The sequence below is a fragment of the Pecten maximus genome, chromosome 7, assembly GCF_902652985.1.
Source record: "Pecten maximus chromosome 7, xPecMax1.1, whole genome shotgun sequence".
Lineage (NCBI taxonomy): Eukaryota > Metazoa > Mollusca > Bivalvia > Pectinida > Pectinidae > Pecten > Pecten maximus.
This window is the reverse complement of record NC_047021.1, coordinates 45,961,969-45,984,243: the sequence shown is the minus strand read 5'-3', so window position 1 is coordinate 45,984,243 and position 22,275 is coordinate 45,961,969. Positions and strand designations below refer to the sequence as shown.

The 22,275-nt window shown below is 35.1% G+C and overlaps 1 protein-coding gene and 1 long non-coding RNA gene across 2 annotated transcripts in view; one reads left to right on the top strand and one right to left on the bottom strand.

Moving 5' to 3' along the window:
• Window positions 1-16,621, top strand: part of LOC117330987 (high mobility group protein HMGI-C-like) — a 51,073-nt gene extending 34,452 nt beyond the window's left edge. The window contains exon 4 of the mRNA XM_033889584.1: window positions 12,035-16,621. Coding sequence (XP_033745475.1) covers window positions 12,035-12,079 — 45 coding nt within the window. The 3' untranslated portion in view covers window positions 12,080-16,621. The remainder of the gene's footprint in view (window positions 1-12,034) is intronic.
• A 1,412-nt stretch (window positions 16,622-18,033) lies between these two features.
• On the bottom strand, window positions 18,034-21,724 carry LOC117331255. The gene is made up of 5 exons (XR_004533448.1): window positions 21,474-21,724; window positions 19,513-19,635; window positions 19,188-19,262; window positions 18,512-18,596; window positions 18,034-18,249 (listed from the first exon to the last, which is right to left on the bottom strand). It is a non-coding gene; the product is annotated as an uncharacterized LOC117331255 (long non-coding RNA).
• Between the last annotated feature and the right edge of the window lie 551 nt (window positions 21,725-22,275).

Genomic DNA, 22,275 nt, shown 5'->3' with positions numbered 1-22,275 from the left:
GTAAGGGTATCTTAAAAAACGAATTCCCGTATCAATCAGCGAAATAACCATATCAAATCATTAAAAACATCTCTCATATACTTGTTTTTATAAAACACACCAGGTATGAATCTATCGTGAAATACACTAGAATGCAGGATTTTGCATTAACCTGCTATTTTTTCAGGGGGAGTACCGGCGGACCCCCCCCCCCCCCCCCCCCCCCCCCCTTTTAATTTCGCACGCCCCTATTTGAAAATCCTGTGTCCGCCCCTGATTGTAGACACTAAAACTAAGGGCAAACTGATGATATCGAGTGTATTAAAACCGAAATAACGTAAGAAAGTAATACTGTTTCGAAAATTTGAATAAAAAGGGGTTTAAAACAAAATGACTGAAGGAACTCAATATTCCTATAATCATACAGTGATAGATGAACTCATAAAATCTGGTTTGAACTCGAAGAACTTCTAGCAAACATTAAATCTAACATTGTGGGAAATGAAAATAAATTGATGATGGATCATAGATCACAACGTACAAATCGTTTGGTAGGTCTGAAGTATGATTTTCGTATTTGACGACGACATGATATTTGTAAAATGTGCAGAAATAAATGAACAGGTCTGAAGTAAGTAATGTTGGTACACATGTATACGTTCCAGTAACCTGATGACAGTCTTATTCGTGATTCACTTTTCTTTTTGTTCGTCCAGATTTCAGTAAACTGACAAAAGTTAATCAATAAATAAGCATTTTGTTCTACCTTTGTGACAATTATTTCATTATTTAGAAAACGATACGATAATGACGTTCTGTGTGAATCAATTTATGCCCCCTCCCCCCTTTCCACTTATCGAAAATCTTATTCTCGAAAGATTGCAAAATTTGCTATAATCATTTAATCATTTCATTTTTCCGAAATTTTGTTCCGACATTTTGGCCCCCAGACCCCTCGCCAAACAAAAATTCGGCTCCCGCCTATGGCGCTCGCATTACCACATTACCACTAAATTACTGGACCCCCCCCCCCCCCCCCCCCCCCCCCCCCCCCTTATAGGTATTTGACTAAATTACTGGACCCCCCCCCCCCCCCTTTCCAATTCCTGGATCCGGGCCTGCGGTGTACTGTCATATACGGTGCATGGTAATCAAACGTTCAAAATAACGAATAATTTATTATAAATCATCGTTCATCGACGAAACTCTTCAAATAACCGTAACTTAGACGAAACTCTTCAGCGAGCCGAAGCATTTTGCGGACAAAATGCATGCGGAGATGACGCCCAAAAGTACACCTGACGATCATATAATCGCATGACCTTTGAACCCCGTATGTAAATGAAGAATCTGGACAGGCTCGGGGAGCAGTTTGAGAAATGGCGTTCTGAGCGAGGAATTCGGCGATGTTTTCACGGATTATTGTGTTTTGAATGAAACAATTCGTATTGAGTGGCACGGTAGGTTAAAGATGAATGTTTTCTGATGACGGTCGCATATAGTGTGCGCCGTGTCAGTTTGAATAAATGTGTTTTTTAGCCGGTTGAAGTGAGATGGGGTGCCGTTTCGCTCGTGGCGTAGTTGCCAACCTTCAGGTTAACAGATTACACATACCACTGTCATATCAAAAAAAAAATTAAAGTAATATTTTCTATGCAAGCGCCTGTGGTCACTAGCCTTTCCTTCCAAACTCCAGCAGAGATTGTCCCTCATTTCGTTGACTGTCCAGTTTTTTACTTCAGCATATGTTATGAATTTGTGCTTGAAGCCCACCCAGTTGTCCATTCCATGAAACTTCAACCCCTTGGGTGGGATGTCATTTCGTAAGTCGTTGCCTGCCGGTGCACTGGGAGACACGAATGTCCTAGTTTTTTCATATTTTCTTCTAATTTAGAATTTTTCACCAATTTTACCAAATAAGCACTAATTTAGCACAGCACAGACTATTTTTTCAGAAACATATCTAATTATGAAATTCACACACTAGTTTTTTGCCTTCAAGCCGAATTTTGTTAAATGTACTTCCGTGATAGGCACTAATATTGTTTTCAGTGTCTATTATTTCCCTCAATGTCTAAAAAAAGATGAATACTCTCTAATTCTCTCTTTACTGTCTAAAACTAGGTGATGTGTCCTATTATTCTTCAATATTGACTATTTTTCCTGGTCGGTACTAGAAATATAGGACAGTGTCTAAAATTGGAGAAAATGACTAGTTTTCTTGGAACAAGGACTAATTTTGACAGATTTGCCTCGGGCTATTTTATCAAGCAGCAACACCAGCACTGCTAGCTGTATACTACCTTACCTGGACAGCCGTAATCCCTGACCACCAAGCTCAGTGGCTAGCCCTGGCCTGGAGCGCTCATCCATGAAGCTGTCTTATATAATTACCTAATTGATGGATATCAGGTCTTGAAATAATTAGGATGCAATAGGGAAATATTTCATCATTGTGATAATTTATTTGTGAAAATTAAAACACATATGTCTAAAGTTTAGAGATATCAAAAGGACTACCCAAAAACATATATAATAGACGTATATATCACAATATTTTATGTGTTTTAGTGACTAAATGCTATATCTATCTTTGATGACACAATAGCTTAGCAAATAATGACAATTAGTCAGCGACAGTGGTACACGTATACAGGATAATACAATGATGCAGCTCACGACAGAAGTGGATATTTCACACATTTCAAGTTAGCATTGTGACACTGTATTTCATTGCATCATAAGCAAAATTATATGTCTGCAAATAGCTCATCTGTCATCATACGTAAAAGTATAAATAGTAATATAATTAATTATAAATAGTTATGTTATAATACAAGTAGTATTTTATCAATAATCATCGATTACATGGTGCTATCAGGTTCCTAAAACATCTCCCTTTACAATATCTGTATTAGTTTTGAGTGTATCTTATAGCTGGGTATATCTGTAAAAGACTATTGGACTACTTAATTTATCAATGATATAGGCTACTTTATTATAGATATTAAAAGTTATAATGGTTTGTATTCCATGTAAAGGACTTAGTATTAGGTTATGGCATGTAGTAATTGTCGTGAATAGAATAGTAGAAATTTCAAAATATCAGTTTAGTTTAGTTTGATAATACATAGAAATAAACATAAAAGATATATAATCAAAATTTTCTCCATATACATAAAGAAGCAGATTTTGATAGTATTACATCAAAGTAGGGTGTAGGTATACTTTTTAGATCACAACGTAACTTATATGAAATTTCTACTATATTAGTAAACAACCCAAAAATAAGACCCTGTTATAAAGTGATACTTCAGTCTATAAACAAAAGAAGTGTAACCTTTCCTATCCTTGGCTTTTGTTTCAGCTCACCCAGGTATCACACCTTCACGCCTGAGTAAGCCTCTCCTAGTCCCTAGCTCTACAGGTAAATACCAACACCAGTATGAGCAGATCAGTATTAAACAAATTATTTATTCTAATTGTTTTCTTTTTTTTTTATTTCTCTCTAAAACACTGACCAATTTGATGGTTCATAGCTTGAAATATAACTTTATAATATATAAATATAGTTAAGATGGGGGATGATTTCTGTAACACCAATATTACAGGTTTATGTACATGTGTTTACAGAAATCATTGTGGCGGGTTTTGACCCCCATCTAAGACTTTTAAGGAAAGAATTGTTATCTATGATGTTATATTCTTAACATCCGTCGTTTAATATAATAAACGGCCATTTTCAATTCAACATTAATTGTCTTTGTTCTTATTTAATTTGCTTGTAAAAGTCTTACAAGCTTGCCTTGATGGTTGCCCTGTATAATAGTAGTTAATCGTGATATAATTATGTAAAAAAAATAATTGTTGCATGATCACAGGGTACCGCCAGGTTCTTTTCATGGAAAGCGACATTCGCCAGTATCTTATCATTTTCAAGAATCAAAGTTGAAGTTTTCATGTACATTTTTGCATGATACAGTCGAACCCAGTTATATTGAAATGCTCGGGGAATGGAAAAATACTTCAAATTAACCGGTTTTAGCCTTTTGCCGATAATATTTCAGTAAACAACACACCATTGTTCAATATAGTTGATTATACTTAGTCGGTATTAACAATCGGTTCCAAAACGATAATAGTTTCACAGTTTATTAAAAATATTGTTAAGTTCGACGGGAGAAGTCTTCGACTGTTGCTTGTTTTTGTTTAGAACAGTTTCCGGTACATCCGGGCTACTTTCCAAGAAACTACCGTCTGAAATCGGACATGTGCGTCGATGATAGATGGATTTTCACGAATTGTTTGAGGGTCGTTGTCAATATTACTGTTCTGGTTACGTTGTTATCATTGTCTGTCAAATCCCTAATCATGGCCTCGTCATTTGTTATTGTCTCGCGTGTAGTTAAATGAGAGTCAATTTCGATGTGTATATGTAGCAGAAGCCAAAATAAACTGTGTCCCTCGAGGTATATTCGTAAACAAATACAGATTCATGCTCATAACGAACGCATTAATGATTAAAAGTTACAATTTATTTGTATTGTGTAAATCAGAATTTCATTTTTACCTATCTATTAATCGGACGCACGTACCGTAACGGCCGGTAATTATATAATCTAAGCCAGTCACTTTCAATTTAAGCGATACATAAACAATGGTTTAGCATTGCCGGGAGCAATAATTTCCTTTCTAATAAAGTGATATTTCAAATAAACCGATTTCAAAATAACCGATGAAACAATACAAAGACAAAGAAGGCATTTGGACGGGGATTTTATTTCACTTCAAATTAAACGATATTTCAATAAATCCGATTTCAAATTAATTGGGTTCGACTGTAGGTTATTCATTATTGATAGTAATATTTAAACTTTTGCCTTACGTTTATTTGAGTGTAAGACAAAAACCCCCCCCCCCCCCCCCCCCCCGGTCATTAGCCCCCAAGAACAAAATCCCCTCCGGACGAAAGCCCCCCCCCCCCCCCCCCCCGGACATTAACCTGTCAAGATTTAATTGTTCTCCCTATGGTAAGGATTATCAATATTAAGGGTTGTGTGTGGTAAGGATTATCAATATTAAGGGTTGTGTATGGTAAGGATTATCAATATTAAGGGTTGTGTGTGGTAAGGATTATCAATATTAAGGGTTGTGTATGGTAAGGATTATCAATATTAAGGGTTGGTATGGTAAGGATTATCAATATAAAGGGTTGTGTGTGGTAAGGATTATCAATATTAAGGGTTGTGTATGGTAAGGATTATCAATATTAAGGGTTGTGTATGGTAAGGATTATCAATATTAAGGGTTGGTATGGTAAGGATTATCAATATTAAGGGTTGGTATGGTAAGGATTATCAATATTAAGGGTTGTGTGCGGTAAGGATTATCAATATTAAGGGTTGGTATGGTAAGGATTATCAATATTAAGGGTTGGTATGGTAAGGATTATCAATATTAAGGGTTGTGTATGGTAAGGATTATCAATATTAAGGGTTGGTATGGTAAGGATTATCAATATTAAGGGTTGTGTGTGGTAAGGATTATCAATATTAAGGGTTGTGTATGGTAAGGATTATCAATATTAAGGGTTGTGTATGGTAAGGATTATCAATATTAAGGGTTGGTATGGTAAGGATTATCAAGATTAAGGGTTGTGTGTGGTAAGGATTATCAATATTAAGGGTTGGTATGGTAAGGATTATCAATATTAAGGGTTGGTATGGTAAGGATTATCAATATTAAGGGTTGGTTTGGTAAGGATTATCAATATTAAGGGTTGGTGTGGTAAGGATTATCAATATTAAGGGTTGTGTGCGGTAAGGATTATCAATATTAAGGGTTGTGTATGGTAAGGATCATCAATATTAAGGGTTGGTGTGGTAAGGATTATCAATATTAAGGGTTGGTATGGTAAGGATTATCAATATTAAGGGTTGTGTATGGTAAGGATTATCAATATTAAGGGTTGGTATGGTAAGGATTATCAATATTAAGGGTTGTATGTGGTAAGGATTATCAATATTAAGGGTTGTGTGTGGTAAGGATTATCAATATTAAGGGTTGTGTGTGGTAAGGATGATCAATATTAAGGGTTGTGTGCGGTAAGGATTATCAATATTAAGGGTTGTGTATGGTAAGGATTATCAATATTAAGGGTTGGTGTGGTAAGGATTATCAATATTAAGGGTTGTGTGTGGTAAGGTTCAATATTAAGGGTTGTGTGTGGTAAGGATTATCAATATTAAGGGTTGTGTGTGGTAAGGTTCAATATTAAGGGTTGGTATGGTAAGGTTCAATATTAAGGGTTGTGTGTGGTAAGGATTATCAATATTAAGGGTTGGTATGGTAAGGATTATCAATATTAAGGGTTGTGTATGGTAAGGATTATCAATATTAAGGGTTGGTATGGTAAGGATTATCAATATTAAGGGTTGGTATGGTAAGGATTATCAATATTAAGGGTTGTGTGTGGTAAGGATGATCAATATTAAGGGTTGTGTGCGGTAAGGATTATCAATATTAAGGGTTGTGTATGGTAAGGATTATCAATATTAAGGGTTGGTATGGTAAGGATTATCAATATTAAGGGTTGTGTGTGGTAAGGATTATCAATATTAAGGGTTGGTATGGTAAGGATTATCAATATTAAGGGTTGGTATGGTAAGGATTATCAATATTAAGGGTTGTGTGTGGTAAGGATTATCAATATTAAGGGTTGTGTATGGTAAGGATTATCAATATTAAGGGTTGTGTATGGTAAGGATTATCAATATTAAGGGTTGGTATGGTAAGGTTCAATATTAAGGGTTGGTATGGTAAGGTTCAATATTAAGGGTTGTGTGTGGTAAGGATTATCAATATTAAGGGTTGGTATGGTAAGGATTATCAAGATTAAGGGTTGTGTGTGGTAAGGATTATCAATATTAAGGGTTGGTATGGTAAGGATTATCAATATTAAGGGTTGGTATGGTAAGGATTATCAATATTAAGGGTTGGTTTGGTAAGGATTATCAATATTAAGGGTTGGTGTGGTAAGGATTATCAATATTAAGGGTTGTGTGCGGTAAGGATTATCAATATTAAGGGTTGTGTATGGTAAGGATTATCAATATTAAGGGTTGGTGTGGTAAGGATTATCAATATTAAGGGTTGGTATGGTAAGGATTATCAATATTAAGGGTTGTGTATGGTAAGGATTATCAATATTAAGGGTTGGTATGGTAAGGATTATCAATATTAAGGGTTGTGTGTGGTAAGGATTATCAATATTAAGGGTTGTGTGTGGTAAGGATTATCAATATTAAGGGTTGTGTGTGGTAAGGATGATCAATATTAAGGGTTGTGTGCGGTAAGGATTATCAATATTAAGGGTTGTGTATGGTAAGGATTATCAATATTAAGGGTTGGTGTGGTAAGGATTATCAATATTAAGGGTTGTGTGTGGTAAGGTTCAATATTAAGGGTTGTGTGTGGTAAGGATTATCAATATTAAGGGTTGTGTGTGGTAAGGTTCAATATTAAGGGTTGGTATGGTAAGGTTCAATATTAAGGGTTGTGTGTGGTAAGGATTATCAATATTAAGGGTTGGTATGGTAAGGATTATCAATATTAAGGGTTGTGTATGGTAAGGATTATCAATATTAAGGGTTGGTATGGTAAGGATTATCAATATTAAGGGTTGTGTGTGGTAAGGATTATCAATATTAAGGGTTGGTATGGTAAGGATTATCAATATTAAGGGTTGTGTGTGGTAAGGATTATCAATATTAAGGGTTGGTATGGTAAGGATTATCAATATTAAGGGTTGTGTGTGGTAAGGATTATCAATATTAAGGGTTGTGTATGGTAAGGATTATCAATATTAAGGGTTGTGTATGGTAAGGATTATCAATATTAAGGGTTGGTATGGTAAGGTTCAATATTAAGGGTTGGTATGGTAAGGTTCAATATTAAGGGTTGTGTGTGGTAAGGATTATCAATAATAAGGGTTGGTATGGTAAGGATTATCAATATTAAGGGTTGGTATGGTAAGGATTACCAATATTAAGGGTTGGTGTGGTAAGGATTATCGATATTAAGGGTTGTGTATGGTAAGGATTATCAATATTAAGGGTTGGTATGGTAAGGATTATCAATATTAAGGGTTGTGTATGGTAAGGATTATCAATATTAAGGGTTGTGTGTGGTAAGGATTATCAATATTAAGGGTTGGTATGGTAAGGATTATCAATATTAAGGGTTGTGTGTGGTAAGGATTATCAATATTAAGGGTTGGTATGGTAAGGATTATCAATATTAAGGGTTGGTATGGTAAGGATTATCAATATTAAGGGTTGTTTATGGTAAGGATTATCAATATTAAGGGTTGTGTGTGGTTAGGATTATCAATATTAAGGCTTGGTATGGTAAGGATTATCAATATAAAGGGTTGTGTGTGGTAAGGATTATCAATATTAAGGGTTGTGTGTGGTAAGGATTATCAATATTAAGGGTTGGTATGGTAAGGTTCAATATTAAGGGTTGGTATGGTAAGGTTTATCAATATTAAGGGTTGTGTATGGTAAGGATTATCAATATTAAGGGTTGTGTATGGTAAGGATTATCAATATTAAGGGTTGTGTGTGGTAAGGATTATCAATATTAAGGGTTGGTATGGTAAGGATTATCAATATTAAGGGTTGGTATGGTAAGGTTTATCAATATTAAGGGTTGGTATGGTAAGGATTATCAATATAAAGGGTTGTGTGTGGTAAGGATTATCAATATTAAGGGTTGGTATGGTAAGAATTATCAATATTAAGGGTTGGTATGGTAAGGATTATCAATATTAAGGGTTGGTATGGTAAGGTTTATCAATATTAAGGGTTGGTATGGTAAGGATTATCAATATAAAGGGTTGTGTGTGGTAAGGATTATCAATATTAAGGGTTGGTATGGTAAGGATTATCAATATTAATGGTTGTGTATGGTAAGGATTATCAATATTAAGGGTTGGTATGGTAAGGATTAGCAATATTAAGGGTTGGTATGGTAAGGATTATCAATATTAAGGGTTGTGTGCGGTAAGGATTATCAATATTAAGGGTTGGTATGGTAAGGATTATCAATATTAAGGGTTTTGTGCGGTAAGGATTATCAATATTAAGGGTTGGTATTGTAAGGATTATCAATATTAAGGGTTGTGTGCGGTAAGGATTATCAATATTAAGGGTTGGTATGGTAAGGATTATCAATATTAAGGGTTGGTATGGTAAGGATTATCAATATAAAGGGTTGTGTGTGGTAAGGATTATCAATATTAAGGGTTGGTATGGTAAGGTTTATCAATATTAAGGATTGTTTGTGGTAAGGATTATCAATATTAAGGGTTGGTGTGGTAAGGATTATCAATATTAAGGGTTGGTATGGTAAGGATTATCAATATTAAGGGTTGTGTATGGTAAGGATTATCAATATTAAGGGTTGGTATGGTAAGGATTATCAATATTAAGGGTTGTGTGTGGTAAGGATTATCAATATTAAGGGTTGGTATGGTAAGGATTAGCAATATTAAGGGTTGGTATGGTAAGGATTAGCAATATTAAGGGTTGGTATGGTAAGGATTATCAATATTAAGGGTTGGTATGGTAAGGATTATCAATATTAAGGGTTGTGTGTGGTAAGGATTATCAATATTAAGGGTTGGTATGGTAAGGATGATCAATAATAAGGCTTGTGTGTGGTTTTATGATTTTACACGTCAGTGTATCTGTACAGATGTCAGGTTCTGTTACATGTTAGGTAGGTTCCACACTGAGAACAATATCTGGACCTACTACACCATTAGCACGTGGGGGTCGGAGTGAATGTTCCAGCAGCACTGATTATATTCGGGTTACCCGCGGACTGTTGGGCGATAAGATTCCTCCATTGTGTCGGTATCTCCTGTTTATGAGTCGTATGGTGTCGACATGACTAGATTATGTTACTCAGTAGACATTACTTGTGTGGCCTGGGATTAAAAACTGATCTTTTTCGTCATAGCCGTGTACTATTCTTTTGGTCCCGGATATGACGCGACAGGTGGCGTTACTGGTCAAGATGAAGTATGTGATTGGTCAATGTAGCGGGAAATGCAAAATGCAGATATGCTGTTAAAAACGAAACAAAGTTAAGATCGAATGGAAGCTGAGTAAGTGGATGTATCTATTCAAATGACACATTAATAAAATTATATTCCTGATTCAAATGCAGTCTTATTATCACCAAAAATTGCTCTAACTGATATAATTTTGTTATCCGTGCTGAAACGCATTACATCATTGTAGTTCGTTGATTAAATTTCACCAGCAGTTTTACATTATTACCACCAGCAGTTTTACATTATTACCACCAGCAGTTTTACATTATTACCACCAGCAGATTTACATTATTACCACCAGCAGGTTTACATTATTACCACCAGCAGTTTTACATTATTACCACCAGCAGTTTTACATTATTACCACCAGCAGATTTACATTATTACCACCAGCAGATTTACATTATTACCACCAGCAGTTTTACATTATTACCACCAGCAGATTTACATTATTACCACCAGCAGTTTTACATTATTACCACCAGCAGATTTACATTATTACCACCAGCAGTTTTACATTATTACCACCAGCAGTTTTACATTATTACCACCAGCATTAAAACTATGCCGTTGGTCTTTTTTTAAGACATTTCTTGTTTGTGTTATAATATTCATTTTTAAAATCATTGATATTGTAAACTAGCATTCTAAGCGTTAAACAAATAACAATATCGATGATAGTTATGTATATCGGTCCAGTCAGGGCACGAGTCAAAAAACTGTGTTACTATGTTATTTATCAAATAATTATCACAATGTATCATAATATTATGTACAATATGTGTTGGTGATCCGAAATACATATACATGTACAATTCGCATCCATGTATGTAAAGGTGAGAGATGTTATTGTTCTCTCATGCCTGTATAGACACACATATATATAGAAAGGAAGATATACTTTTTGGAAATTAGGAATATGTCTACAAGACATGAAAGTGCTCGTTCCTTCTGAGGATTTCAGTTTGTCGAATTCGATATTGTGACGGGACATTTAATCTCGATGTATCCCTGCATTTTCGGCGACGTCTTAATGCCGATATGACTGATCTGTTACTTTGTCTTCTATGAGTTAAAATTGTGCTTGCCATTTATAGCAATTACAAGTTGCAGCTTGTTGCAAACAAAGAAATTAAAGACAATAAATCACCCGTTTCCGGCGGTTATGTGTAGAATGTTGGAATTTGTGGTATAAACCATCTACTGCTTGCACTATCAATATATTATTTTGGTATTAGTGTACCAAGGTATTGCCTAAAAACTAATTCAGTAGGCAATCCACCAGTACACTGTGTGGATACATATATTACATAATCATTGTATTCCTGTCGTAGTTGTACTGAGAGAAATATCTATAATTATGTACTATTCGTATCCATGTATGTAAATACATTGCGATCCAGGTATTCATATCATCTTATAGACGACCTCCACAATGATCATGTCAGGTTATAGGGCCGACCATCACTGTGCCATTGAAGCGTTCTTTTTTTTTAGAACGCCGATGTGGCGCAGTGGTATAAGCTGCTGGTATTTCTGGCTAGGCGATTGGGTGCCGTAGATCGTGAGTTCGAGGCCCGGTCAGGGCACGAGTCAAAATATTGTCTTCCTTCGTCATTTGTGTTGCTAAGTTATATTATCATTATATATATATATATAGCAAACATGTAGTCATTACTAATCAACACAACAAGTACTGTTTGCTTATGAGTGTATGTATTGTGCAACCCTTACAATCCATATAGTATGGAGTTACTTCCCCTTTGCCTATGCTAGAGGTATAAATGCCATTTATAGTTTGTGATATAGACTGTATTATAAGTCTCAGTACTTTGATTGTGGAAGAACAATATTCAAAAGAACACGGGAACGTTAAATAATGGTCAAATGGATAATCTGTTTATAACGCTGTATGATATTTATACATTACAGGGTGGAACCAGGGCCGAACCATCTGAGGAACCAAATCCTAATTAAAACGACATCTAGGTGTCTGTCATGTACATAATCTATCTCATCAGGGACTAAAACGCTGACTATTCCCAAAGGGCTTATCTACCATGGTCCGTACCTAGTACAGTTCCCGACACAGCTTCGCCTTGGACTTGTGGAAATTAAACAACGGACTTAAAAACGGTTTTCCATGAGAAGGAATTGAAGAAATACTACCTTACCTGGCTCAAAATATTATGTGTAGGAGAATTGTGAGAATGTCATTTTGAATGACAAAATTATTGTTGTTTTGTCGGCGTAGATGATTCATAATTTGAAAGGTAATACACGTTGGCAGAGATAATTATTTTACGATTCACTAGTTTTATTATACTTAGAAAGAGAGAAAGGTTGTGGTTGAATGGTTATATAAAATGGGCAGAGAGATAATTATGTGGTTGAATGGTTATATAAAATGGGCAGAGAGATAAGTATGTGGTTGAATGGTTATATAAAATGGGCAGAGAGATAATTCTGTGGTTGAATGGTTATATAAAATGGGCAGAGAGATAATTCTGTGGTTGAATGGTTATATAAAATGGGAAGAGAGATAATTCTGTGGTTGAATGGTTATATAAGATGGGCAGAGAGAAAATTCTGTGGTTGAATGGTTATATAAAATGGGAAGAGAGATAATTCTGTGGTTAAATGGTTATATAAAATGGGCAGAGAGATAATTCTGTGGTTGAATGGTTATATAACATATGGACAAAAAGAGGATTCTGTGGTTGAATGGTTATATAACATGTACAGAAAGAGGATTCTGTGGTTGAATGATTATATAACATCGGCAGAGAGATAATTCTGTGGTTGAATGGTTATATAACATGGACAGAGAGATAATTATGTGATTGAGTGGTTATATAACATATGGACAAAAAGAGGATTCTGTGGTTGAATGGTTATATAACATGGGCAGAGAGAAGGATTCTGTGGTTGAATGGTTATATAACATATTGACAGAGAGAAGGATTCTGTAGTTGAATGGTTATATAACATATTGACAGAGAGAAGGATTCTGTAGTTGAATGGTTATATAATTCTGTAGTTGAATGGTTATATAACATGGACAGAGAGATAATTCTGTGGTTAAATGGTTATATAATTCTGTGGTTGAATGGTTATATAACATGGGCAGAGAGAAGGATTCTGTGGTTGAATGGTTATATAACATATTGACAGAGAGAAGGATTCTGTGGTTGAATGGTTATATAATTCTGTAGTTGAATGGTTATATAACATGGACAGAGAGATAATTCTGTGGTTGAATGGTTATATAATTCTGTGGTTGAATGGTTATAAAATTCTGTGGTTGAATGGTTATATAACATGGACAGAGAGATAATTCTGTGGTTGAATGGTTATATAACATGGACAGAGAGATAATTCTGTGGTTGAATGGTTATATAACATGGACAGAGAGATAATTCTGTGGTTGAATGGTTATATAATTCTGTGAAAGAGAGATAATTCTGTGGTTGAATGGTAATATAACATGGACAGAAAGAGGATTCTGTGGTTGAATGGTAATATAACATGGACAGAGAGATAATTCTGTGGTTGAATGGTAATATAACACGCCTTTTTCTCAACAACGAAAAGGCCTTTTTGGCGGGGTCAAAAAGGTTTAAATTTACTGAAATTCAAAACACTTTCACAATATCCAGATGTGAAAGAATTAAATAATCTCCATAGATGGAAGGATCTTAAGGTGCTTTATCAAAATTATATAATTCCTGATCTGAGGCCTAACATTTCCCCCTGGGGAGGGTGTAGTCTTTACTATTGTTTATAGTATCGTGCTGGCCGAGTGGTTAATGTGTCCCGACACTTCGACTCTAACTCTCTACATCTGGGTCTTGAATTCGAAACCCACGTGTGACAGTTGCCTGGTACTGATAGTAGGCCGGTGGTTTTCTCCGAGTACTCCGGCTTTCCTCCTCTCCAAACCCTGACTCGTCCTTAAATGACCCTTGCTATTAATAAGAAGTTAAACGTTAAAAGTTAAAAGTTAATAGGAATTATAATAATAAAGGGAAATCTTATTTATTAACATCAGTTTTAAACGAACATTAATGTTCGTTTAAAATGATGTTAATAAATAAGATTTCCCTATCATTATTATTATTGGAATCCAGAGTAGAATTGCTGTGTTTGCCCATATTTGGTATCAACAAACACATTAGATCATATACCCATCTTCATTGACATCTCGCCAATCGTCATCTCCAGGATAAAACCCCAGCAACGCCAAGTAAATTAATACCCAACACGAGCAAGTGAACCATTATCGGGAATCACTGGTTACTGGCCACAAGGAGCTCACTGCAATCCCACATGAAGGCAACCCTGAGGGATACCCGATAAATTTGGAAAAGTGCTACACAAAGACGGAGAGGTCTCTATACCAAAATACAAGGATGCTTATCACATTGAAAAATACTCAATGAGAACATAATCAATAATAATGTTAATAAAACATTAAAAAAAAGAAAAAAAAGGGAAGTTGAAATCCCTGGGCTTCCCTCTGAAAGCTTGACTTTTAATGGAAACCTCAATAGACGTTGTCGATAAGTTTTGTTACCTTGGACTGATTTTTTTACTTTAAAGGTAGATTTACTGTAGCAGTAGATACTTTGACTTCTCAAGGGCGAAAAGCATATTATCACTAGAAAAATGAAAGGATTCACCCCTAATACTGAAACGAAAATATCTTTATTTGACACTTATGTTGCATGTGTTTTGAATTACGGATGTGAAGTATGGAGACAAGCTGTATCACCACAAATTGAAAAAGATTCATCTCCTTTTTCTCAAAGACTTGTTAAGAAAACTATGAATTCTGCTATATTTTTAATGATAATCGCGTTTTAAAATCCTGTTATGATGCACATGTCGAATTGAATAACGATTTTTTTTAAATGATTGGGTTGATCATATTAAAAATGAGCTTTGAAGTTTTGGTTTTGGTTATGTTTTGACCAGCCACTATATTTTAAATGAAAATCATTTGATGCAAGTATATATTACAGAATTACGCAATGCGTTTGATATATCTTCGAGATGTTATTTAAACAAACATATTGTGACGAGTTATCTCCTCTTTTTATTGTTCTACCTTTAACTGATTACCGTATCCTGTCTATGACCTCGTTTGTCGGTGATAACTATTGGTCACTCCTGCTGATGCAACCTAATACATTGGTCACACGTACTCTTCTAATTGTAAATGATATAAAAATTATATTAAACTTAACTTTTTGCCTGGTCGTTCAGCTGAATCAGGGTAACATTGTTACAATGTTGTGGATACAGTCAATGCTCAATGTTATCTTATTAAGCTAATGTGTTATAAATCTAAAACGTTTTTGAGTCGATTCCGTATGCAAGGAATTAATATTCAATCTGGGCGCTACAAAAAAGCACCTAGAAGTCAAAGACTATGCACAGTTTTTGACAAAAATGACGTCAAGGACGAAGTAAATTTTGTGCTTCTTTGTCCTGCAAATTAATTTCCTGGATTAAAGAAAACATCATCAAAAAGCATTATCATCGTCGTTGAAGTGTATGTAAATTAATACATTTTTTTTTCCAGTACAAGTGGTAAAATTTGTAATGGATGCCACAGCAGACAGGAAAGCCTCCTCCTCATAAGTAGCTAAATTAAATATGATTCGGAAATTAAGATCACAATTTTGATGTATAGTTTTCTTGTAAATATGTAGAAATTAGTTACTTATTTTGAGCAGTATATGCTTAAATCATGGCGTCATACTGTCATGACGTCATAGGCTTGCATTACGTAAATACTCAATTATCGTTCATCAGTTACAAGTTTTTAAAAATCAATATGTAATTCATTAATGATTATGTGTCGTAATTATATTGCTTGTGTTTTGTTCTCCGCCATCTTGTCATTCAATTTGCAATATATATACATATATTTGAATATCTTGATATCCTATATGCTGTGTTGCATTTAGAAATGAATTGAATTGAAATTTCTCCGGTTTAGTTTTTCTTTAGGAAGAATATCCTATAATTATTGAATTTACAATAAGTTAATGATTTATCGACCAGCGCAGGTGAAAACTTGCACCAAGGACACTTTTGAATAAGTGATTATCAATCGCAACAACTTTCGTCAATCTTTGAGGGGTTTGAGGGAGTGGTGTGTGCTATTTATAATTCCGTAATGATTTATATAATGGCAGCGTTCATAGACATAGACATTGGCATCAGAGATATAAAAAATTACCTCCTCATGGTAGAAATACTGCCCATCCCAAAATTTTCAAGTGTATGGTGGATCACCCTGATGGAAAATGAACGTGCCGACTGCACGTGCTTATCGACAGGGCAGAAATCATATTTCCCGCGGTTGACACTGGAATTAGCGGGAAATTACTTTCTCTGCCAGTCTGACCGCCAGGTGGCGGTACTTGAGGTACCTGTGGCACGTGCAGTGCCAGGTCAGTTCAGGCAACGCACTCGGTGGTCCAGGTTGAGCAGAAAATTCTTTTTTATTATTATAAAAATCATTTTGTGAACTATGTAATTAGGATATGAAAGTTAATGCATATATATGCATTATAGATGTATGGATAGTAATGGTTTTATGTATATTGGATTGTAATGTTGATAACTAGTGGTTATTAAGGACTATTGGACTTACTAATGTCAGCCATATTGGGGTTACATGTAGAAGGACTAAAAACTCTTCAAAAATTACTGATAAAAAAACAAAAATGCACTCAATGTCTATGGTATGATATAAAACACATATTTACTATACCAAGAAATTCATAAATGTGAAAATTAAATTAAAAACTGACTTTAAAGTGGATTCCAGAAATGTTTCAAAATCTCAGATACCACCACATGTTAAAATCTGATTTATCAATATTCATATTCTGACATCTTCCACCTATACATATTTACAAATGAAATTTAATTACGTTTCCGTATATCAGCATCTCAGTCATAAATTTCAACCAAGGGTCAAGTCAAAATGGCTTCACTGAGAAGCCATGTTGCTTACATAAAAGTAGTTCCAACTAGTAAGTATGGAGGCCCATGAATGCAAAACTTTTATAGGAGTTATTCCCCTTGACATTTTTTATCTCATTTCTTTTGCAATTTTGAATGCTTTTAGGCCAAAGGTTAATGTATTGTTTCGGAGTTTTAAGTTTCCACAAAGAATGAGGGGGGGGGGGGGGGGGGGGGGGGGGGGGGGATTTTTTCATCCCTGAAAATGTGATGATGGTGGAAGGATTTTTGTTATCATTTTCTTTCCACACATGTATAGAGTATATACATAGATACATTGTATGTATGAAATGAATAATAAAAATTAAAAATCAGGTATTCTCCAATGTCTGCCTTTATTTTTTTAAACATTTGATAATATGAAATTTATTCTCTTAATTTGTACACAAAATAACAAATATACTTTTTAAAATCAAATCCCACTCATATTGGCTTTAGAAAAGAGTGACTGACACTACTGGCTTACTCTACTATAGGATTGTCAGATTGTGGTGACACACTAGTACTGATGACTAGTAACTGGACTGATGACTAGTTACTGGACTGATGACTGGTAACTGGACTGCTGACTGGTAACTGGACTGGTGCCTTGTGACTGGTAACTGGACTGATGACTGGTAACTGGACTGGTGACTAGTTACTGGACTGGTAACTGGACTGGTGACTAGTTACTGGACTGATGACTGGTAACTGGACTGGTGCCTTGTAACTGGTAACTGGACTAGTGACTAGTTACTGGACTGATGACTGGTAACTGGACTGGTGACTAGTTACTGGACTGATGACTGGTAACTGGACTGGTGCCTTGTGACTGGTAACTGGACTGATGACTGGTAACTGGACTGACGACTGGTAACTGGACTGGTGCCGTGTGACTGGTAACTGGACTAGTGACTGGTGACTAGTTACTGGACTGATGACTGGTAACTGGACTGATGACTGGTAACTGGACTGGTGCCTAGCAACTGGTAACTGAACTGGTGACAATGTTGGCAATTGGACTGGTGACTGATCATGACATACTGTTGAATGGTGACATACTGGTCACTGGTGGCTGTACTGGTGACTAGTGGCTGACTGATGGCCGAGTCCATGTGTACATTTGACTGAAAAGTGAAAGTGGTAAATTTGTTTCAAACAATATCTTTCTACATTTATCTGTAAAATGAGGACACTTAATCATTATCAAGTAATAGTTTTCAATGGACTTAGTTTACAATTAAAATAATCTATTGAATGATCTATTTTTGAGGAGAGATAACAAAGCTGCACATTGAATGGTCTTAGCTGAATCAATATTTGTCAATAAAACTTAATAAACAACTACACTTACACAAACAAACTAAAATAAACAAAACTATAGCTTACTTAGTTGATAGCAGATTTGACTGGTTGGCTACTGGACTGATCGATTGATGACTGACTTAATGCCGGACTCACTGTCTACATTTGACTGTAATAGAATAGAAGAACAAATATATACTGCACATTTAAACAAAGGGACTAAAATGAACACAATGGTCAAGGGACAGGACATAACAAGTGAAACTTAGGAAACACACAGTGTCAGGACACAACATGAACCTCCACAAAAACTGGAGGTGAAATCAGGTGCTCCGGAAGGGTAAGCATTTCCTGCTCCGCATGTGGCACCCATCATGATTTTTATGGAGGTTCATGTTGTGTCCTGTCGCTGTATGTTTGTTTGTTTGTTTTTTCTTGTCCCTTGACTATTGAGTTCATGTCCTTTTTTGGGGGGTTTAGACCTATGGTATGTATATTTGTTATTCTACTTCAACAGAATCAATGAGCACTTTAAATGTTATGTCCATTTAATAGGTTGTGCTTCATGGTATTTGGGACCTTTGCTAATAGTGCTTCTTACGTCATCGTTTTCAATGATAGAAAGGTCTCCTGAATATTATATTATTTTCTTGAACATCTTTATTGTAAGATATTTTCAAATGTGTATAAACAGTCACATGGTGTCTCTATGATAAATACAGTAATGTAGAACTGTGTTCACATTAACAAATAAACTTACTGCACTGGTGGCTGTGTACACTACTGGAGAGGTGGCTCACTGCAGTGGTGACTGACTGGATAGGCGACTGGCTGACTGGAGTGACAAAATTTACCCATCAACTGACTTATATCCCAAAATTATAGGTGACCATTCATAAGGTCTACCTTTACATCAACCTCTATGGTGTTTTGCTTCACATTATTGTACTTCACTTTGTACTTTATACATGTAATTATGCACCAATAAGCTGTTATTCAAGCTTCATTTCTTACCTCAATTATCTCCATCTAAACAAATGAAGGCCATAATGTTTACTTTAACTGTAACATATGTTAAATATTACCTAAATATCTATAAACTTCAGGGAACCTTTGTCCAAGTCTTGCTGCAAATTTGATACTGTGCTGGAAGCTGCCTCCCCCTCATATGCAACTTCATAAACAGCTTTCCTGTCACCATCTTTTCCCTGAAGTGAATTGAGAGACATTTACAAGAGATTTCTCTAAGAACAAATAATTCACATGCAGGACAAAAATAACAAAAAAATCAAGAGTATTTACATTATAAACATCTAAAAAGCAAACACACAGAGAATACATTTTAATTGTATATACACCAAAAACTTGTATAAACTGAACACCTGTATAAACCGGTCACAAGCCCATAATATAATAAGACTGCAAGAAATATCACTACAAACTAATAATAATGCATAAAAAATTAAAACAAATTTCATGCATCTTTTACGTCCACTGCTTCTTGTTGATAAAGTGGGTTCTGGAACTGTGGAATTAGAAATGAAACATTTTCTCATTATATCATTTTACTGGAATAAAAACAGAAAATTGCCCTTATTCACGTAAAAACAGCATTTTTCCTCGTCTACACCTGCCCATTAATGTTACGTTTACAATATTTAGTACGAAGGGGGAGCTAGAGTTTAACGTCCAGTAAACCACTTATGGTTATGTAAGGACATGACAGTTTTAATGGTGGACCAAGCCGGAGTACATAGGAGATAACCATCGATGTACGTTACCCTAACACTGAATACAAAAAGATGTACGCACCTAAACATTGGACATCAAGCCCAAAACCACTTTCCTCCTAGCAATCAAATTGAGAAAGTAGCAAAAGAAAAAGACCTAGGGGTGACCTTTGACAATTGAAATTTAGTCAACATGTTAGCCAAACAGTCAGTAAATCAAATAGTATTCTGGGTCTAATTTTTAGAAATTTTCTGTACATGAACACAATCATGTTTCTAACACTATATAAACCTGATTCGACCAAATTTAGAATATGCAACACAAGTCTGGTAACTAAGGACAGACCAAATAGTGATTGAAAATGTCCAACGACAAGCTACAAAAAGAGTACACTCCATAAAAGACCTGCCATATCACCAAAGACTAAAAAAGCTTGGGCTACCAACACTAGAATACAGACGTAAATGTAATGATGTCGTTGAAGTTTACAAAATACTCAACAATATAGACATATATATTGGATAAAAACATGCTTTTCACGATGGCACAAACTAACACCAGAGGACATTAAAAAAACTATATAAAAACCAGAGCAGAACGACAGTCACACAGGGAATTTTTAGTCGACGAGTGGTGGATTCGTGGAGTTTAATCCCCAGTTCAGTAGTAGAAGCCCCCACTCTAAATGTTTCTAAAAATGGTCTAAATAACCACATTGGCACAAAGTACCTTTTAAGTTTTACCCAAGTTTTTTATGATGGGCAACCGGATAAAAGTGAGTTATTCCTACAAGATGCGTCAGAATTAGCTGATATCAGCTAACCAGTGACGTAGAAGAAGAGGTATCAGGTATCATCAGGTAAACATACATATATGTACACAGGATTTCATTGGGTAGATCAGTCATCTGTATATAGAGTATGATATATAAGTGTCACCAGTAAAAGAAAATCCTTAATTATGGCAATTATCTAATCTATACAAATACATCAACAGTATCCATGTGGTCACACGGCACCTTTAAGCTGTAGTAGTACACGCATGTTGTACGTGTTGTCGTACTGCACATACATAAAGGGGCCAAATAGGGTAAATTGTATGATGGACTTTACGAATAACAATAGTTGTATGAATATTATCAATGTTTCAGTTTGAACTATATTGGATTTTGTATATTTCTCTTAAAAACTTGTAGCTAATAAACCGAAAGAATCGGTTCCTGCCATATTAAAAAAGATTTATATCCTATAATACACCCTTGTGAAATCAACAACTTACCTGTCAAAATTGTCGTTTTATAACACATGAATCTTACCTGAGATCATGTTGTTGAAAAATCTTCAACGCGATTGCGTCCCTCATCAATGCATAATAAGCTCATAACTGTAATGAAATGTCACACTATCCGTTACTTCGTCATTAGAGTCCAATTATCACAAAAACACACTTTCAATTAAAATTTACCAACGAAGATACATAAATCCGGAAGTAAGTAAATCGGTTGGCCCCCTACGCTATCGGAAATAGAAATATATTTATTATCGTCAAATTGATTATGTGGTGTTATTAAACGTAAAGTTATGATAAATAGAAATACAGAAAACATATTAAAATAATTAATGGCAGACAATATATACTTACATGCGAAATTTGATATCGGAGGTTCCTGTGCGCATTAATATTTTCATAACATAAACGGCATGATGGCGGCATGAAGTGAAAGTAGAAAGAATGACAGCGACAAAAACGTAATTATGAGTTATAAACATATATTGATTGCAATGTGTTTGCAGTATTTAATGTGCCAACGTGTTAATCTTGGTGTGTGCTTATTTTTAAAGTCCGATTTCATACAGATTTTTAGCGATATCATTTTTGCCTTCGATGCACGTGTTGGAACCCGAATGGCTGTTTTCGTGTAAATGGTTCGAAAGTGAAATTCACAAACACGCATAAGAGACCAAAAACTTAATAAAAAACGGTAAATACGTGTAGCTATATAATGAAATAACACATTCCATGGCAATATCCCTCTCGTATGTATTTTATTATTATGGCATCGTTAGTGCGTTGTGGACAATCAATGATTGTTTGTTATTGCCACCGGGGGGTTGGGT